Source organism: Salarias fasciatus, unplaced genomic scaffold (assembly GCF_902148845.1).
Source record: "Salarias fasciatus unplaced genomic scaffold, fSalaFa1.1, whole genome shotgun sequence".
Classification (NCBI taxonomy): domain Eukaryota; kingdom Metazoa; phylum Chordata; class Actinopteri; order Blenniiformes; family Blenniidae; genus Salarias; species Salarias fasciatus.
This window is the reverse complement of record NW_021941238.1, coordinates 138,908-155,246: the sequence shown is the minus strand read 5'-3', so window position 1 is coordinate 155,246 and position 16,339 is coordinate 138,908. Positions and strand designations below refer to the sequence as shown.

The window sequence follows — 16,339 nt, the reverse complement described above, 5'->3', positions numbered from 1 at the left end:
ACCAGCGAATCCAACTCACCACCAGGTGGTGGTAAGGCCGGAGATCAGATGACACGACAACAAAGTCGATCATCGGCCTCCGACCTAGGGTGTCCTGGTGCCAAGTGCACTTGAGCCCCGAGTCAGGGCACTGTTCAGCACCCCTCCCAGGAACTCCAAGAAGGCCGGGTACTCTGAACTGCTGTTCCGCCCGTAAGCCGAAACACCAGTGAGGCACCTGTCCCCGACCCGAAGGCGCAGGGACATGACCCTCTCGTTCACTGGGGTGAACTCCAACACGTGGCGGCTGAGCTGTGGGGCCAGGCCAGCTGACAGCTTTGCCTGGGCCTGGGACAACATAATTTTAGTTGGGCCCAGTCCCGACCATCGGCCAGGGGTGGCAGGGGGGGTGCGGCACGTCACGGACTGCGGCAACACGTGGAGCGGTGCGGCAGGGCAATGTGCGTACTGGTGCGGCGCGACATGGTGCCTGCATGTGGTGTCTGACACCATGAGTGGGGTGCTGGATGGGCCCCCACCTTTAATTCTGGGCCCCCCCAACCCTGGGCCCGGGACAACAGACCCGTTTGTCCCCCCCTGTCGGCGGGCCTGTGTGGGGCTATAAGCAGACCTATACCAGCCCGCTATCTCTCACCACGGGCAACACAAGAGAAGCGGAGAGTCCAGCCCTTCTTGAGAGATTGGGTTCCAGAGCCCAGGCTATGTGCGGAGGTGAGGCCGACTATTCTAGCCGCTACCTCTCAACCTCCCTCACAAGCAAAGGCTCCTTCCTACCCACGAGGTGACATTCCATGTCCCGAGAGCTCGTGTCTGTGTCCGGGGATCGGGTCGCTGGGCACCTTATCATCGGCTGCCACCCAATCCACACTGCAACTGGCCCCGGCTGAAACACTGGAATGAAGGTTAGAAGGATCATCAAGGCGGAACATGCAGACTTCACATGCTTTGTGCCATGTTTGCATGAATACTGTGAAGTAGCAGATCTGTGGTAAGTTTTGTCTACTTGGAGCCCAATAGTTTGCTTTTGCACATAATTTTGTTTGAAATAATGTTATGTAAACAAGCATTGCATGGGTGTAGATGAGATTTTTATTCTGCCTTTGCAGTTTATCTTTGAAAATGTGTTTGTTGAAAGATAAGCAAGTTCATTTTGTGTGGATGCATGAATAACACACACACGCACACACACACACACACACACACACACACAAACACACAATTTTTTTGCATAAAACCAATATTTGGATTGAATTATTCAGTTTCTGGAAGTTTCAGGGAAATTCATGTCAGTCTGGTCTTTCAGTCAGATCTGAGGTTTTATTAGTGGTTAAGCTGCAGAAGATTTCATAATTTTGTAATGAGCTTTGGCGTTCTTGGGTTTTGGAATAGCTACTCCACAAAGATTAGTTTTTGCATGAAATCATGGTCATTTCTGTTGTGGTTGCCCCGTGTTAAACCAACCTGTCCAGAGTAACCTGGTCTTTGGGTTGAGCTCCAGACCTCAGTGACCCTGAGGAGGAACACATTCCTCCAGTCCTGCTCTGAATGCATGAACTCTCCCAATAAAGCTTTGTCATCCTTCACTGAGTTCAGACAATTGATCTCCAGTAAATCCAGACCTTTACATTCGATTTGCCCGGAGATTCGATTTGAGTTCGATTCCCAGCTTCCCCTGTCTGCATATCGAAGTGTCCTTGGGGAAGACACTGAACCCCAAAATACCCCCACTGTTGTACGTCACTTTGGACCAAAGCGTCTGCTAAACGAAATTGTAGAAGATATTGACAAATAATGATCAATTCCTCCACAGTATAGAGACCAGCTCTGTAGGCCTCCACAATGAACTAGACTCGCCACAAAAGACAGAAACCTGACCTCGTGTTTCACAAAAAACTTCTCTCATACTGAATGGGAGCCGTCTTGTTCTGATGGTTCCGATTGATTGTGGATTTTTTTTCTTTTTTTACAGTGCTGTAACAGTATAGTTGAATTTTTTGTTTTCCGCTGCTATTTTCAGACTATTTGATGTGATTTCAAGAGATATCTCGGGCAGCCTTTCAAATTTGGATTCAGAAACAGAGAAAACTGGAAGAAGTGTTCAGTTTAATTGCATTACTAACATTTTGATGGGACTAACTTTGTTAGATTTAAAATATTATTGACAATATTGTTCCTGTTTTCCCACAACTACAATCCAATCAATCAACTCTTGTTGTATTCATTAATAATAACTGGTATTTTGCCATTAGGGATCATCTTTTAATGTCTTCTGTGTCCTGTAGTCCCATCCAGTGTCTGTGTATATTTCTTTTTGATTGATATTGATAAGTATCTCTTAGAAAGGTTGTGAGTTTGACACTTTGCTGCCCTCTACTGTTGCATATAGGAGCTGAAATGATTTTAGGACAAATTTGTTTGAACACACTCCAATAAAATAAAAGATAATACCTTTTCACAAAACCTGAACCGAGAATTTACCTTAAAAAAATGTCAGTTCAGTTTCAACGTTATGCCTTTTTAATTATGAAATACAAGGAAAAATAAAAATCCTTCACTGTGTAAAAAAGTCTATATGCAAATGCAACAAAAAGTTTCAACATTGTACTTTGTTGACTCTTCGCTTCATTTCACATTCAAACAAAACTGCTTGTTTAAAACTACAGTCTAATATTCAGGGGTCAAATCCAGTTATTTCATCCCTCCTGAAATTTTAAACATTGTGTTTCCTCAAATAAAATAATGTACATCAAAAATGCAACCAAAAAAAAAAAAGGAAAAACAATTATTCACAATGATCATAAACCTTTTTTTTATTCAAAACAGAGCATCAACGTTTCAGAATGCGAGACGTAAAAGTTTGTATTTCTTGATATTTTGAAACACACAGTTCAAACTACCCATGAGTACAGTAAGTCTGAAATCATTGTAAATATATTTCAATACATGTCTGCCAATCAAAAGTGTCAAGTTGTTATGAAATGATTCATCATCCTATGCTGAGTGGTGGAAGTCGGCACAGCATTTAGGCTACTGAAAAAACATTCGTGAATTCATGACATTCATCGTTAAAATGTGTTCACATTCATACAACTGTTGCATTTAAAGTTTATTAGTTATTTAACACAAGCAGACTCACATAGGATACCTGGTGTACTTCTGAGTTATAGTATTGTACTTATTAATATTTATTTCAAGAATACGAAGAAGAATATGGACTATAAGAATAATACGAATTATAGCTATAATTGTATTTATTTTTTGCTTACAGAGCATCCAGAGAACAAAGAGCTGTTTTTCATGCTGAAATAAAAGAAAGCTCAGAAGAAATAAAGGTGAAACTCTCTGAGATTCTCATTAAAAAGCAATTCCTTCGAAAATCTTTAACAAATAAAATAAAAATCCAACCTGGTTTCATGGTATTTTAAAATAAAAGAAACAGATATTTTCAATTTCTTTACAATTCTTTCGTAGGTGCTTCATTTCACATCACAATGTTGACATGGCTCAAACCCTGGTCCCTCACATACAGAGCTTTGTTTTTTTATATATTTCTTTATTATAATAGCATTTTTAAGCACTACTGCCACAGTCACATTTAATGATTTCGTCTCTTGACTATTTATTTGTTATAAATCCAACTGACTGCATTCAGTCAACTTTTTAAATAATTCAGTGTTTTTGTAAGTTAAAGAATTCGTTGCCTCCATCTACACAAAGTTATTTCTTCAAGACCGCAGTCGCTCCTATTTTCCTGTGCAGGGCACTGAAGGCACAGCAATATGAGTGATTTGAGTATGAACTGCTCTCAGCTTGACGTAATGCACGCTCCCACTGCCCTGATATTCTTCAGTTTCGTTTTGTCCGCCATTACTCAGCCAGATGCTTAGCAGCAACAACTGAGCAGTACTGAGGATGGAGCTTATATAAAGTAAGAAAAGATCGGCTTCCAGCACTGCCACAACTCAAACACAGACCCCACCAGGCAAAAGAAACTTAAATTTTACTCAAGCGCTACTAAAAGAGTGAGGAAGGAGTTCCCCTCTTCTGTGCACATACATGGGCTCAAGCAACAGACATGAGCGTTTCACTAAGCTGCAGTTACGCCCAAGGCCTGCAGGGGTCGGTGTTTCGCATAAAACAAGCAAACTGCTTAATGCACCTTTAAATGTGATTCTTTGCAACACTTACTTGCAAAAGTGATGGATCTAGTGGCAGTAGTTAAAGTTTGTCTTGGCCTTCATTATACATAATTACATCCAACAATAATATAATAAAATAATTTAAGTCAATACAATCAACAATAATTATTAATTGAAAAAGAAACGAAACAACTGAAAGCAATCAGTGCAGCATGTTTTAAAAGTTGCCTTCTCCCCTCATCTTTTCAAAACATCACATAAACAACATATTTGAATACTGTTGCAAGCATCTCAAGAAAAAAAAACCTTCTGAGAAAGAAAAACCACCAAGACGTTAATTCACAGAAAGAGTGTCCTCAGTTCTTTTTCTGTTGGATCTTTCTTTTAACCCAGAGCAAAACTGTGGCCATCAGGACGGTGCCGAGCAGGGCCGCCGCTGGCATCACGTGGGCCGTCGCCGGCGTCACGTGGGCTGCAGCTCTCTGTGCGCGAAGCACCGAGCCTGTAAGAGAGGAAACGGAGTTCAGTGGTTCACAATAAATGGATTGATCAGGCTCTGAGTGATCCACAAGATGGCAGATTCACCTCTTCTGTCCCGCCTCAGGATGAGCGGTCCGACCGAGATGGCCGTCGAGTCGTGGTAGGACACGTCCCTCCGTGATCGCCGGTGGTTGTAACCCGGGTAGCAGTTCTGCGGAGAGAGACGCCACGCCGTTAGAGAGCTTCGGAAACGCTGTGTCGTCCACCAGCAGAGACGTACCGTGGTGCAGTTGTTGTGCTGCAACAGGCACAGGTGCACCTGGCAGTGCAGGTAGATGGAGGTGTAGTTGGTGAAGGTGAACATCCTGAAGGAGAAACGGGCCACGGTGGAGACGCCGTTCTGGATCACGTCTACGGTCCCATCTGCTGGATTAGGACACCTGAAGATAAGGAGCGTGGAATAACGATTAATGACAAGGCACATTTGCAATCAGAAAACTGAGTCAAAAATAGTAAGAATAGTTACTGTGAAATGAGGAGATCCCAGCGGACAGGGTGGTCTGCAGCGTTGACAGGTGTGGCCCAGCAGGAGTCCAGGATGGTGGAGAGCTGGCTGGCATCGACCCCTTCAGTCTGCACTTCCACATACAGCTCCTGGTCCAGTTCTATCTCTGCATTCCTGTCACTGGCGAAGGGGTGGCGGAACTCGGCGTCGTAGTAGGGCAGCATCTTAGTCTGATACAGTCCCCGGCCGGCCGGGAGCTTCTTCCCAACGATGCTATGAGAGGAACATGAAAGAAGAAAGACTGTTATCAGTCTGAATGTAAGACTTCAAACACATTTTAATCACAAGATGAAGAATGGAAGGAAACCACCGTCACCTTTCAAGCGGGTTGATTCCCACAGCCATGGACAGGGCTTGAGTCAGAGGGTATTCGCAGCAGAACCGCAGATTAATGCTCCTCTGGCGGCTGATCAGACCTCCGTGAGTATCCACGTCTCCCTGTATGACATTCTCATACATGAAGTGGGTTCCATTGCTCTTGAAATCGAAAAGACAAAACAAAAAAATCATGAATCACCTGCAGTAAGGTCATTATTGCAGTCTACAATAGAAATCTGTACCCTGAGGACGGTCCCACACAGCTGGTCGCTGTTGTCAAAGTGGAACACCAGGCGTCCGTCCTCAAGCGTTCCGTTGCAGGAGTCATCTCGAAGGTGCAGGACAGTGAAGTGGAAACCAGCCTCAAACAGCTGACAGCGGGACACAGACATGGTGCCTGAGCTGCTCACGCAAGTGATGGACGAATCTGTGAGATACAAATGAGAAACAATTTGTGTAAATTTCATCCAAAAGGGCCATTGATTTTTACTGTCTGGAGTAAAAATCATGGAGTTGCTGGTACCATAGCTCTCATTGTTGGGCCGATGGTGGTGTTCATCACAGAAGCAGCCATACACGCCATTCTTCTGGCCACACCACTCGTGTTCAGCACAGTCCAGCTGCTCACAGGGATCTGACTCAGCTGTGCAGACAAAAAAGAGGAAAAACCGACAAGTTACACAAGGCAACAGCAAATTCTGAAACAAAGTTCAGAAAGATCATCCGATCCGCTCTATTCAGTCATCGCACGTTCACTTTTTGCAGAAGAACAACCTGATGGGGGAAATAGAACATACCACAGGACAATCCAGAGCGCCACTCGGAGACGTTCACTCCCGCCACGGCGCAGGTTCTCTCGTAGGCGGCCACTGCAGAACACAGCATGCCATTGGCTGTGGTGTAGAGGCAGAGGTCATAGACGCAGGAGCTGAAGAACGGTCGAGGGTCTGAGTGTGGGTGGCAGGCGGCGAAGGGGCCGCTGGTGTTGGTGATGATGCTGCAGAGCGCAGAGTATCCTTCCACGTTGGTGAGGTCGCTCAGCTGATCGGTGATTCTCTCATCGGTGGATCCACATCTGGAAAAACACAGCAGCCTTTAAACAACAACCTATAAATGTTTTTATCTGTTTGTATCTTGCCTGTTTGCGTATAATAACTTTCAAAATTACCAGTTAGGACATGTTCTTTTTTATTTATTTGCAGTAATTAAATATTTCATAAGTGTTCACCTTGGTTGGCTTGTGGATGCCTTCCAGCTGTGTCCAAACTCATCGTCGTTCACTGCCAGAGTGCCATTGGGAAACGCTTTGTCATCTGCTGGATCATTGTTGGCGTTCCCACACATCCCCGTGAGTCTGTTGTTGCGGTTCTCGGCCGTTCTGACGAGCAGAGTACTCTGACCGTCGAACTGGACAACCAAGTCCCCGGCATTGACCACTATGAAGTTTCCCTGCCGTTCCAGCTGAGCTAAGTTCCCTGCAGTGGTGGGAAGAGACACCGCACTTCCATTTATCTGTGAGGGTGAAAGGTCAAAGACAGGTTAGAAGTAAAGAAACATCTGTTTCCCCAACAGATCAAGCAGCAAATGTTAAAGTTAAAGATATTACCTTTACTATTCTGTTGGGTCCAATCCTGACGTGCACGCTCTCAGGGTGGTTTGAGAGGTAAACATCCACTGCTGATACAAATGACACAAGGTTGTTGCCACGGTGATTATTGGTTCCTACCACCCGAAACTGGATTTCGTTGGCACGGTGCCGGACACTCTCGGTAATAATGTAAGAGCATGTGCCCTGGAAATGACTCAGCGCTCCATCGAAGCTGACATAGTGTGGATCTCCCCACACGGTGCAAGTCGACATTGCATCAAAGCAGCCCAGAAGACCGTTTTTGATGGTGCAGCGTTGGTCTAAGATGCAAGACGCAGCAGAGCAGCGCAGGTCATTGGGAGCATGACATCTGCACCTCTGGGAGCAGCCGTCTGTCCAGAAGGAGTCTCCAGCCTGTCGTATGACAGAAAGGTTAGATGACTCTTTAATATTCTGACAAAAACTTCCAAACAATGAGGACTGGGTGAAGCAAATGTCACTTACATTGTAGTAGAAGCCGTCATACTGGCAGCCGCAGCTTTCCATAGGAACACACTGCGTCCCACTCCTCAGGAAGCCTTCATCACAGAAGCATCCCTCAGAGCAAACATGCTCACAGGTGGCATCAGGGCTGCTGGCACAGGTGTGCCCACAGTCAGTACCACACAGCTCATAGTGACTGTTTGCCGGACAGTCCAGTCCTAACAAAGCAAGGGAATAAAAGATGGTGTTCATCGATTTACAGACTTACACAGACTTGCTTCAAAAATGACAGCTGGACTCACTGCATGTGGTGTTCTGTCTCCACGGGAAGATTGGAACATTAGCAGACTGACAGGCACTGACGTAAGCCTCGATGGCTTGGCACAAAAGATCGGGACCCCCGCTTCCTGACACGCATACGTCGAACACGCAGTCACTGAAAAATGGCGCTGGGTCCACCTGGTCGTGGCAGAAGCTGAAGGGGCCGTCGGCTGCTCGGATCACCTGGCACTGGTCTCTGGCGGGCTGCTCGTCGGTGCACACCGGGCAGGATGAGCCACAGCCATCACTGCAGCTGTAATCACTCACCACCTTCCAGGCCGCCCCGAATTCATCTGGAGATGTGACTGTTCCAGATGGTGTGTAGAAATCATCGCTGCTGTTTCCATTGAAGTTTCCACAAAGTCCACATGTTTCTCCTCTGATGGTATTGAATGAAGCAGGAAATGTCTCGTTATTATGAGTCACCTTGACTTTTATTGAAACAAATAAAGCAAGACAACTAGTGTTTCAACAAAATACATGGAATATTTTCAACCATTTCAGCCTGCTGGTAGTTGAAATGAAAGCGTTTGAATTTAAAAAGTACCTGAAGTCAGAGGGCAGAGTGATGAACACCGTGGAGCGTCCGTCGAAAGTGACACTCAGGCCAAAATCAGCATTGACGAATGTTCGAGACCCAGAAACAAAGATAGTGACGCGACTTCCATTCAAGACCACTGGCAAGTTTGTTATTATTCCATCCACCTGTAGAATCACAGAACAAATCATAAAAGCAGGCTAATTTCATGTGACTGTTCACTTAATGTTATTTTTTTGTGACTATTGATGATGGTGAAAGCTCAACAGATATGTATCTATATCCTGACTGATACATTTATTAAACTCAGAGCTATGTTCAATGAATTTAAAATGACTGTATGTGGACCAAATAATGCATTAGTATTGCTGCATCTAAATTACTTTATAAATGTCTTAATCTACTTGGATTTCTGGTCATAAAACAACAGTCCTGGGTCATAGTTGGGGTGTAATATCATCTGCACTTGGAAAGATTGACAACTTTGCTGAAATTAGACATTTGGAAATGATTCCACTCACCTCCACCATGCCCCGATTGTTTCTTGACATGCGCACTTCATACCCGCAAACTTTCACAAAAACCTCAGCTGTTACTGAAACCAGCTGGCCATTCCACGGCTCATTCTTAGCTTCCACAGAAAACTGACTTGGGCCGGTCCCATTGCAGTCTTTTGCCAGGACGTAGCGGCAGGTTCCCTGAAAGTCAAATTTCTTCCCGTCAAAGGTTTGGTAGTGAGGGTCTCCGGAGGCGTAGCAGGTGCCGTGGGGTTTCGGGTGGCAGCCAAAGACGCCCTCCACCACACGACAGGATTCCTGAGGACCGCAGGAGCTGGGGACACAGTGAACTACCCCCGTGGTGCCGTCACATGTGCACAAGCTCTGGCATTCCTCGCCATCCTTGAATTGCTCGCCGCCGTGCCGATAGCGTCCTTGATGATAGCAACCACAGGATGTAGGCGGCACACACTGGTTCCCATTGAGGACAAAACCGTCATCACACTGGCAGCCCTCTTGACACTGAGTGTCGCAGGTGAAGGGGAAAGAGAGGCTGGGGCAGGCAGAAGGGCAAGAGTCTCCACAGAGTTCATAATGACTGTTTGCAGGGCAGGCCAACTCTGTAAAGACAGAAAAATACAAGAGAATTAAGTTAAAGGAATACTCCAAAGATTTTTGACCCACGCCCTATCCCTATCATTGACAAAGTGAGATCAGCTCATAAATACCTTTTTTGTGTCTCTGCGTCCAGTGGCTGGTTCCCAGCTGTTAGCATCGTAGTTAGCTTAGCTCAATTGCTGGAAGTCAATAGGAAACAGAGCCGGACTGACGAAAGTGGACAAAATACTCCTTACAGTGGTCCAGGGGATGGCATATTAGCACGTGAAGTAAATCCGAATGATTATAAAACATTTTAACAAACGTGTTTTCTTTTCAATCCGTTAAAATAACGTTTAGATAGACACAGACCTGCGCATGGGCAGTGCTCCACGGAAGGATATACTGGAGCACAGCAGTAGAAGCCATAGACTCAGCTGCTGTGCGCCAGTATATCCTTCAACAGAGCACTATGCTTGTGCAGATCTGTGTTTATAAAACGTTATTTTAACGGATTGAGAAGAAAACACGTCTTTTAAAATGTTTTATAACCATTCGTATTACTTCACATGCTAATACGCCATCCCCTGGACCACTGTAAGGTGTATTTTGTCCACTTTCTTCAGTCCAGCTCTATCTCCTATTTACTTCCAGCAATTGAGCTAAGCTAACTATGACGCTAATAACTGGGAACCAACAACTGGACACAGAGACACAAAAAAGGTGTTTATGAGCTTGCCTAACTTTGTCAGTGACAGGGATAGGGCGTGGGTCAAAAATCTTCAGAGTATTCCTTTAACAATCAAAGTGTTTCAGACATATATGGTGAATGAAATGACCTAACAGGAGTGAGATGGTATATTACAGTTTTAATGACAACAAATCTAAAAATGTATTTTGACACTTACCACAGCCTGTCACATTCCTCCACTCTTCCAGGACAACACCATTCTGTTGACACATGAGTGCATAATCTCGGAGAACCTCACACACCTTCGATGCCGGATCCGCAGATCCCTGAATGATCTGCTCACACACATGCACCTGCTGCTGTGGGTCCACCGTCGACCAACACGGCGCAAAAGGTCCTTGCTGCGAGGTGAGAATGCCACAGTACTCACTAACATTGTGATTATTCTCGGTATTGTCATCCAGATTTTCCACACAGTGTGCGGACAGGGAGCCATCTCTCCAGCTGTCCCCAAACGCCTGAGAACTGTCGACCAGGAAGCCGTTGGGCGTGCGGAAGTCATCATGAGGGTGACCATTGTAATCACCACAAAGTCCACCGAGTGAACCGGCATAGACGCTTGGCGCAGTGACCTGGACAAAGTGAGGCCAAACGGTCTGCACGGTCACGCCAAAGGAGGTGCGAAGGGTGACACTGTGGAGGCTGCTGTGATAGATTTGGATCCGGTTGGATGCAGAGCTGTAGGGCAGTTTGATCAGCTGACTGTCGACCTACAAGTATGAAAATATGTTGAAATTTATGTTTTCAGTATTCATGACATAAAATAAAATGGAACAATGTTTTACTTTTATTGGGTGTCTTACCTGAACATGACTGAACATTGACATCTCTATGGAGATTTGTGTTCCCTCTGCCTCAAAGTTTAAAATCCGGATGAAACCCTCCCTGCCCCTCGGCACCTTTTCTGCAGTAACCATAAAGTGCGGGTGGCTCGACGTCCCCATTACTTTTGCAAGGGTCAATCGGCATGCTCCGGGATATCGGTAGGTCAGTTCATCGAATGTCTGGTAGGACCCCGGGCCCCTTATCCAACATGTCGCATAGCCATTCGGTCGGCATCCTCGCTCTCCTTCCTCCACGCTGCAGGATTCATGCGGGCCACAAGCGTGAGAGCTGCAAGTCATGGAGCCGTAACTGCAGCTGCAGCGTCTCCCACAGTCCTCGCCGAGTATCACAGTTTCCCCAGAGCTGTAGTAGCGGCCTTCGAAGCTGCAACCGCACTCGGCATGAGGAACGCAGACTCCAGCGCTGAGGACGTAGCCCGCATTGCAGACGCAGCTCTCTCGGGCAGGAAGGGGGCAGTCGTCGGTGGAATTGGGATTGACGCAAGTCGGTGGACATCCAGTGCCTTGGGATTCAAAGTGGCTGTTGGCTGGGCAGGGGATTTCTAAAAGATCAAAAGGAAATTCCCATAAACTTGCCAAGAAAATGTTAACAAATACTGGAGAAATGAAGTATTATAGAATAACAGTCTTACCACAGAAGCCAGGTCTCCTCCAGCTTACTTGTACACCATTTTGTTGGCACTGCCTGGCGTAGGCTTCAATGGCTTGACAGAGAAAAGGCTGGTACCCTCCTCCTACACACAGATCATACACACAACTCTCCACAAACCTCTGGGGGGGAAGTTGTTGATGGCAGGCAGCAAAAGGTCCTGAGCTGCTCTGAATGATGCCACAATGGGCAGTGGTGCTGTAGAGCTCCGTCTGCTCATCTGTGCAGCCGGAGCAGTCCAGACCTCCACATCGGACGTCACAGCCAGGCTCGTTGTCTCCGGATGCTCTCCAGCTGTTGGCAAAATCCACATCCGAGCTCACGATCACACCCTGACGGGTTCGGAAGTCGTCTTCAGGACGATTGTTGAAGTTTCCACACAGGCCACACGTGGAGTTTCGGTAATCGAGGGGCACGCTGATCCGGACATGATGATTGGTGTCATAAGACACCTCCAGGCCAAAGTCAGTGTTGATGACAACAGAAAAACCTGACTGATAAACCTGCACTGTGCCATTATTGAGAGAGATTGGAGTTGACACAAAGTCCCCGTTAACCTGTAAACATAACAGCAAGTATACTCAGTTTGCTAAAAAAAAATATATTTAATAAAATATTGTATTTCTTTATACTAGAATCAATAAAGGCAATAACCAACCTTAGCTTTACCACGATGTCCTTTGACCAACTCGATGACTTCATCGTAGACAAACACTTTGACCAGTCGAACCCAAGAAACTCTGGTACTTCCCCTGTGCTCATTTTTGCCTTCGACTCTGTAATATGGCAGCGCACTGCCACACTGCTCAGAGAGGACATAAGTGCACGTGCCCTGAAAGTGAAAGACTTGGTTGTCGAAGGTGTAGTAATGGGGATCGCCGACGATGTTACACGTGCGTCTCTGTATTGTCCGGCAGGAGAACTGCAAGGCGGCGGGCCGACAGATCTGGGAAAAGGAGCAGGGTTGGCTTTGACACTGCAGGCCTTCTGATGTGCACGTGCACCTCTCCGCACAGGTCCTGTCGCTCCAGAAGGAGTCGCCCAGCTGCACTGGCGCACCTGCGGAGGAAGCGGAAGAAATTCCTCTTTGAAAGGCTTTGATTTCATCAACAATCACTCTGACGTTGGCCAGCATTCAGAAAAGCAGGTCATCAAGCTGCTTAAGTCTCACCATCAAAAGTGCAGCCGCTTGTTCCAGTGTCTGTCCGGAAGGCAAAGCGACCGGGAACATTCACGTTGCTTCTCTGCTGGAAAACCCTCCCATCAGCGTCAGTGCCAAAGTAGAACGGGATGGAGTGATGATGAGCTGAATGGACTGTGTCGTACCCAATCTGGAAATCACAAGGCACACGGCATTTTAAGTTGTACTTCACTGATTTTCAAGAGATTTCAACATTATAAAGATTTTAATGAGTCTTACCTGTATGCTGTGAGTCGTTCTGTCTATTGCCCCATAATTCATGAGCACAAATGAGTACCGTCCACCAGAAATCAGGACTGCCTGAAATGTTGCTTCCTGAGAAAGAAAAAAATTAAAGGTTCATTTTATTCATATAATCAGCATGCACATGAAATCACTGAAGCACATAAACATTTGTTTTGAGGAAAAAGAGGACTCACAGTTGATGTTTCTGGAAAATAAGCCACCTCGTGCCAGGTCGCTACAAACACCGAGACGGCTCGGAAGTTCAGCCCCGGGAAATACTGATTGACATCCTGCGTAGCTTGTTGGAGAATGTGGCCACTTCTGTGTTCTTTGTAGAGGATCTGACCTCTTTCACGGTTGTCTATGTCTGTCCAAAACGGAGCGATGACGTCTCTTGATCCATTGATCGGGAAGCGTTGAGGCGTGAAACTTCTCCACGGGCCGGTGAAGGTCAGGTGTCCGTTATGGTTCACCTGAAAAAAAAAACACACAATCAGCCCCCAGGACAACCACTGTGAGTTAAACTATTTCAAGTTCTCAAAAGAAAGAGAGACATACATAAATCTGTGAGTAGGATTGTCCGAAGTAAACAAATGGTTGGTTGAGATGAATCCGAGGCGAACTGCCATCGTCTGATCGTGAACTTCGTCTTCCATTTATCGGGTACAGAGGTCCTATGAGGTAGAATAATGTAAATATTCAAGTAAAAAATAATATATCTATAGCAATAGTTTTTCTGCATTGTTTTAATATTGGTTGAATTCACTTTTTTATGAAGGTGCACTTCAAAACAACATACATGAGCATTTAAATCTAAAATCTTTTGTGGAAAAATAAAATGACTTCAATTCTTTATTTGATTATTTCAGCTGCAAACGTCTCAGACCCTTTTTCTGTTGAGAGAGATTTAGGATTAGGATTTCTGTGAACTCACCTGACTGCCGAGGAGCCACTCCAACTGGAAAAAAACGTCGTAAAAAGAAGAATGCATGAATTTAGGTTCATACACCCACAGAAATGTGACTGAAGAGGCTTCCGGTATGACGTGGGCGGAGTAGTAGACGCGCGTCTGGCTCGCTCCCACAACCGCTCTTTCATTTCCATTTAAAACCTCGTTACTTTAACGGATAAGTGCTGGCATTAGTAAATCGTTAGTGCTTACTGCAGATCCATTTGAAAATGCCTAAGGGAAAACCGTCGGAAAAAAACTTGGATTCCGTGTCTTCACCTCCCGCTAACATAACCATGGCGGACATTAGCTCACTGCTAAACGAACACAGAGAGGCGTTGTCGGCGGAGTTCAAGTTATCGTTTGAATCCCTGGCAACATCGCTGGACAGCATTCACAGCATGGTTAAGGATCACGGGCAACGCATCACCACCCTGGAAACCAGTGCTGCTGAGACCGATGCACGTATCAGAGAACTCGAGGACGCTTGTGTAGCCTTGAAAAAAGACAACGAAACATCCAAAGCTAAATTAGCGGACTTGGAGGGACGCAGCAGACGTCTGAACCTCCGGATTATTGGTCTACCTGAATCAATTGAGGGCCCGCGTCCATCCGAGTTCTTCTCTCAGCTTCTCGTCGATGTCCTTGGCAAGGACATACTTCCCTCTCCTCCTGAACTGGATCGAGCGCATCGGTCCCTCGCACCAAAACCCGCAGCAGGGGAGAGACCACGACCTGTCATCCTGCGTTTCCACCGCTTCAAAGTGAAAGACCTGGTGATACGCGAGGCCCGCAAGCGGAGCGACCTGGTGTACAAAGACCACAAGATCCGCTTCTATGAGGATTACTGCCCCGACGTGTTAAAACAGAGGTCAGAATATAAGAGCTGCATGTCTGAGCTGTACAAGCGCGGATACAAGCCTTCTCTCCTGTATCCTGCCAAACTTCACATCAAGCTGCCCAGCGGGGACATCAAGTGGCTCCGGTCGGCTACAGAAGCTGACAAGTTTGTGCAGGACTTGATCAAGAACTCGTAAGCACTCGTCTATGTTCTTTACTGTCTTTGCAGCATTTATATCTCTGTTTTATCTCTCCCTGTTTGCTGTGCTAAAACGTCCAAACCTGTTTATCTTTTATTTCAATAATGCGTCATTCGATTCTCTATCTTTCTCCACTTCAGTGCTTTTTGAAGCCTAAAATTAATTTTAATTAATTTAGTCTGAATGACTGTTGGCAAGTTGGAGATCATAAGAATTTTTTTTTCTTTTCTTCTTAAGTATGTATATCTATTAATAGATACAGCAGACGATTAGATTATTGACTCTCCTTTTTTTTTTTTTTTTTTTTCCTTTTAGTCTGTTTGATGTTTTTGTTTTTTTTTCTCTTTTCTTCTTCCTACCAAGTGTAACCCTTTTCTGGCACTAAGAATACTAACTGAGGTTACTAGCTATTATTCAACAGGATCCCAGGTTTTTAGCAGTTGATGGTGAATTGGCTAATTCCTCGATCACCAGTAGATGTTGTTTCAGGCATTAGTGTATCAAAGACAATAATAATAGCGCGGTGCCTCCACTGAGAAATCACTTAACTCACCCTCTATGAGTCGAACATGTAATTACTCAGAAACCATAGAAATATATATACATCAAATGTTAGGAAACCTCAAAGGAACAGAATATCCAGAATCATCAAAGAAACTGTACAAAAACACTGCATTTATTTTCTTTCAAAATCAAAATCTGGTCCCCAAAAAAATAAAGTGTAAGAAACAGGGAGAAGGAAAAAAAAATATTGGGACCTCACACTCTTCTTCAAAAATAAATACGACCTCTTTTCTGAACCAGGGCAAATAGAAAGTCAAAATACCCCATCTACTGTCAAGAACTCTGTGAAACTCACAATGAAACACACCCCACACTGCAAAGACAAATCAATCAATTCACCATATCTCTCTTTTTTTTTTTTATGTCCGAGATTTTACCAAGCGCTTGGGTTTAATCGTTGGGGCCCTTTCAGTTGGTGCACATCAATCAAATCCCTCGCTCCTTTAACGAGCACGACGCAAGCAGTGTCTGAGAAAAAAACTTATTTTACTCACGTATCCACCGGGTTGGAAGAGTATGAAAAAAACACAAGCGAGAAGAAGCAGCCTCAGATGGAGATGTCACAACAGCCTGCAGCTCCAGCGGTACA

At 45.4% G+C, this 16,339-nt stretch overlaps 1 protein-coding gene across 1 annotated transcript; it reads right to left on the bottom strand.

Moving 5' to 3' along the window:
• Positions 1-3,956: 3,956 nt before the first annotated feature.
• LOC115384435 (alpha-tectorin-like) lies at positions 3,957-14,444 on the bottom strand. Its single transcript, XM_030086709.1, has 23 exons — positions 14,426-14,444; positions 13,756-13,871; positions 13,388-13,670; positions 13,192-13,283; positions 12,943-13,102; positions 12,430-12,830; positions 11,755-12,328; positions 11,081-11,664; positions 10,435-10,987; positions 8,954-9,549; positions 8,442-8,599; positions 7,876-8,273; positions 7,595-7,791; positions 7,109-7,504; positions 6,731-7,014; positions 6,300-6,577; positions 6,026-6,145; positions 5,745-5,929; positions 5,501-5,661; positions 5,146-5,397; positions 4,900-5,059; positions 4,725-4,830; positions 3,957-4,641 (listed from the first exon to the last, which is right to left on the bottom strand). Exons 1-23 carry the CDS (start codon positions 14,442-14,444, stop codon positions 4,496-4,498), a joined length of 6,219 nt encoding a protein of 2,072 aa, XP_029942569.1. The 3' UTR covers positions 3,957-4,495.
• Positions 14,445-16,339: the final 1,895 nt, after the last annotated feature.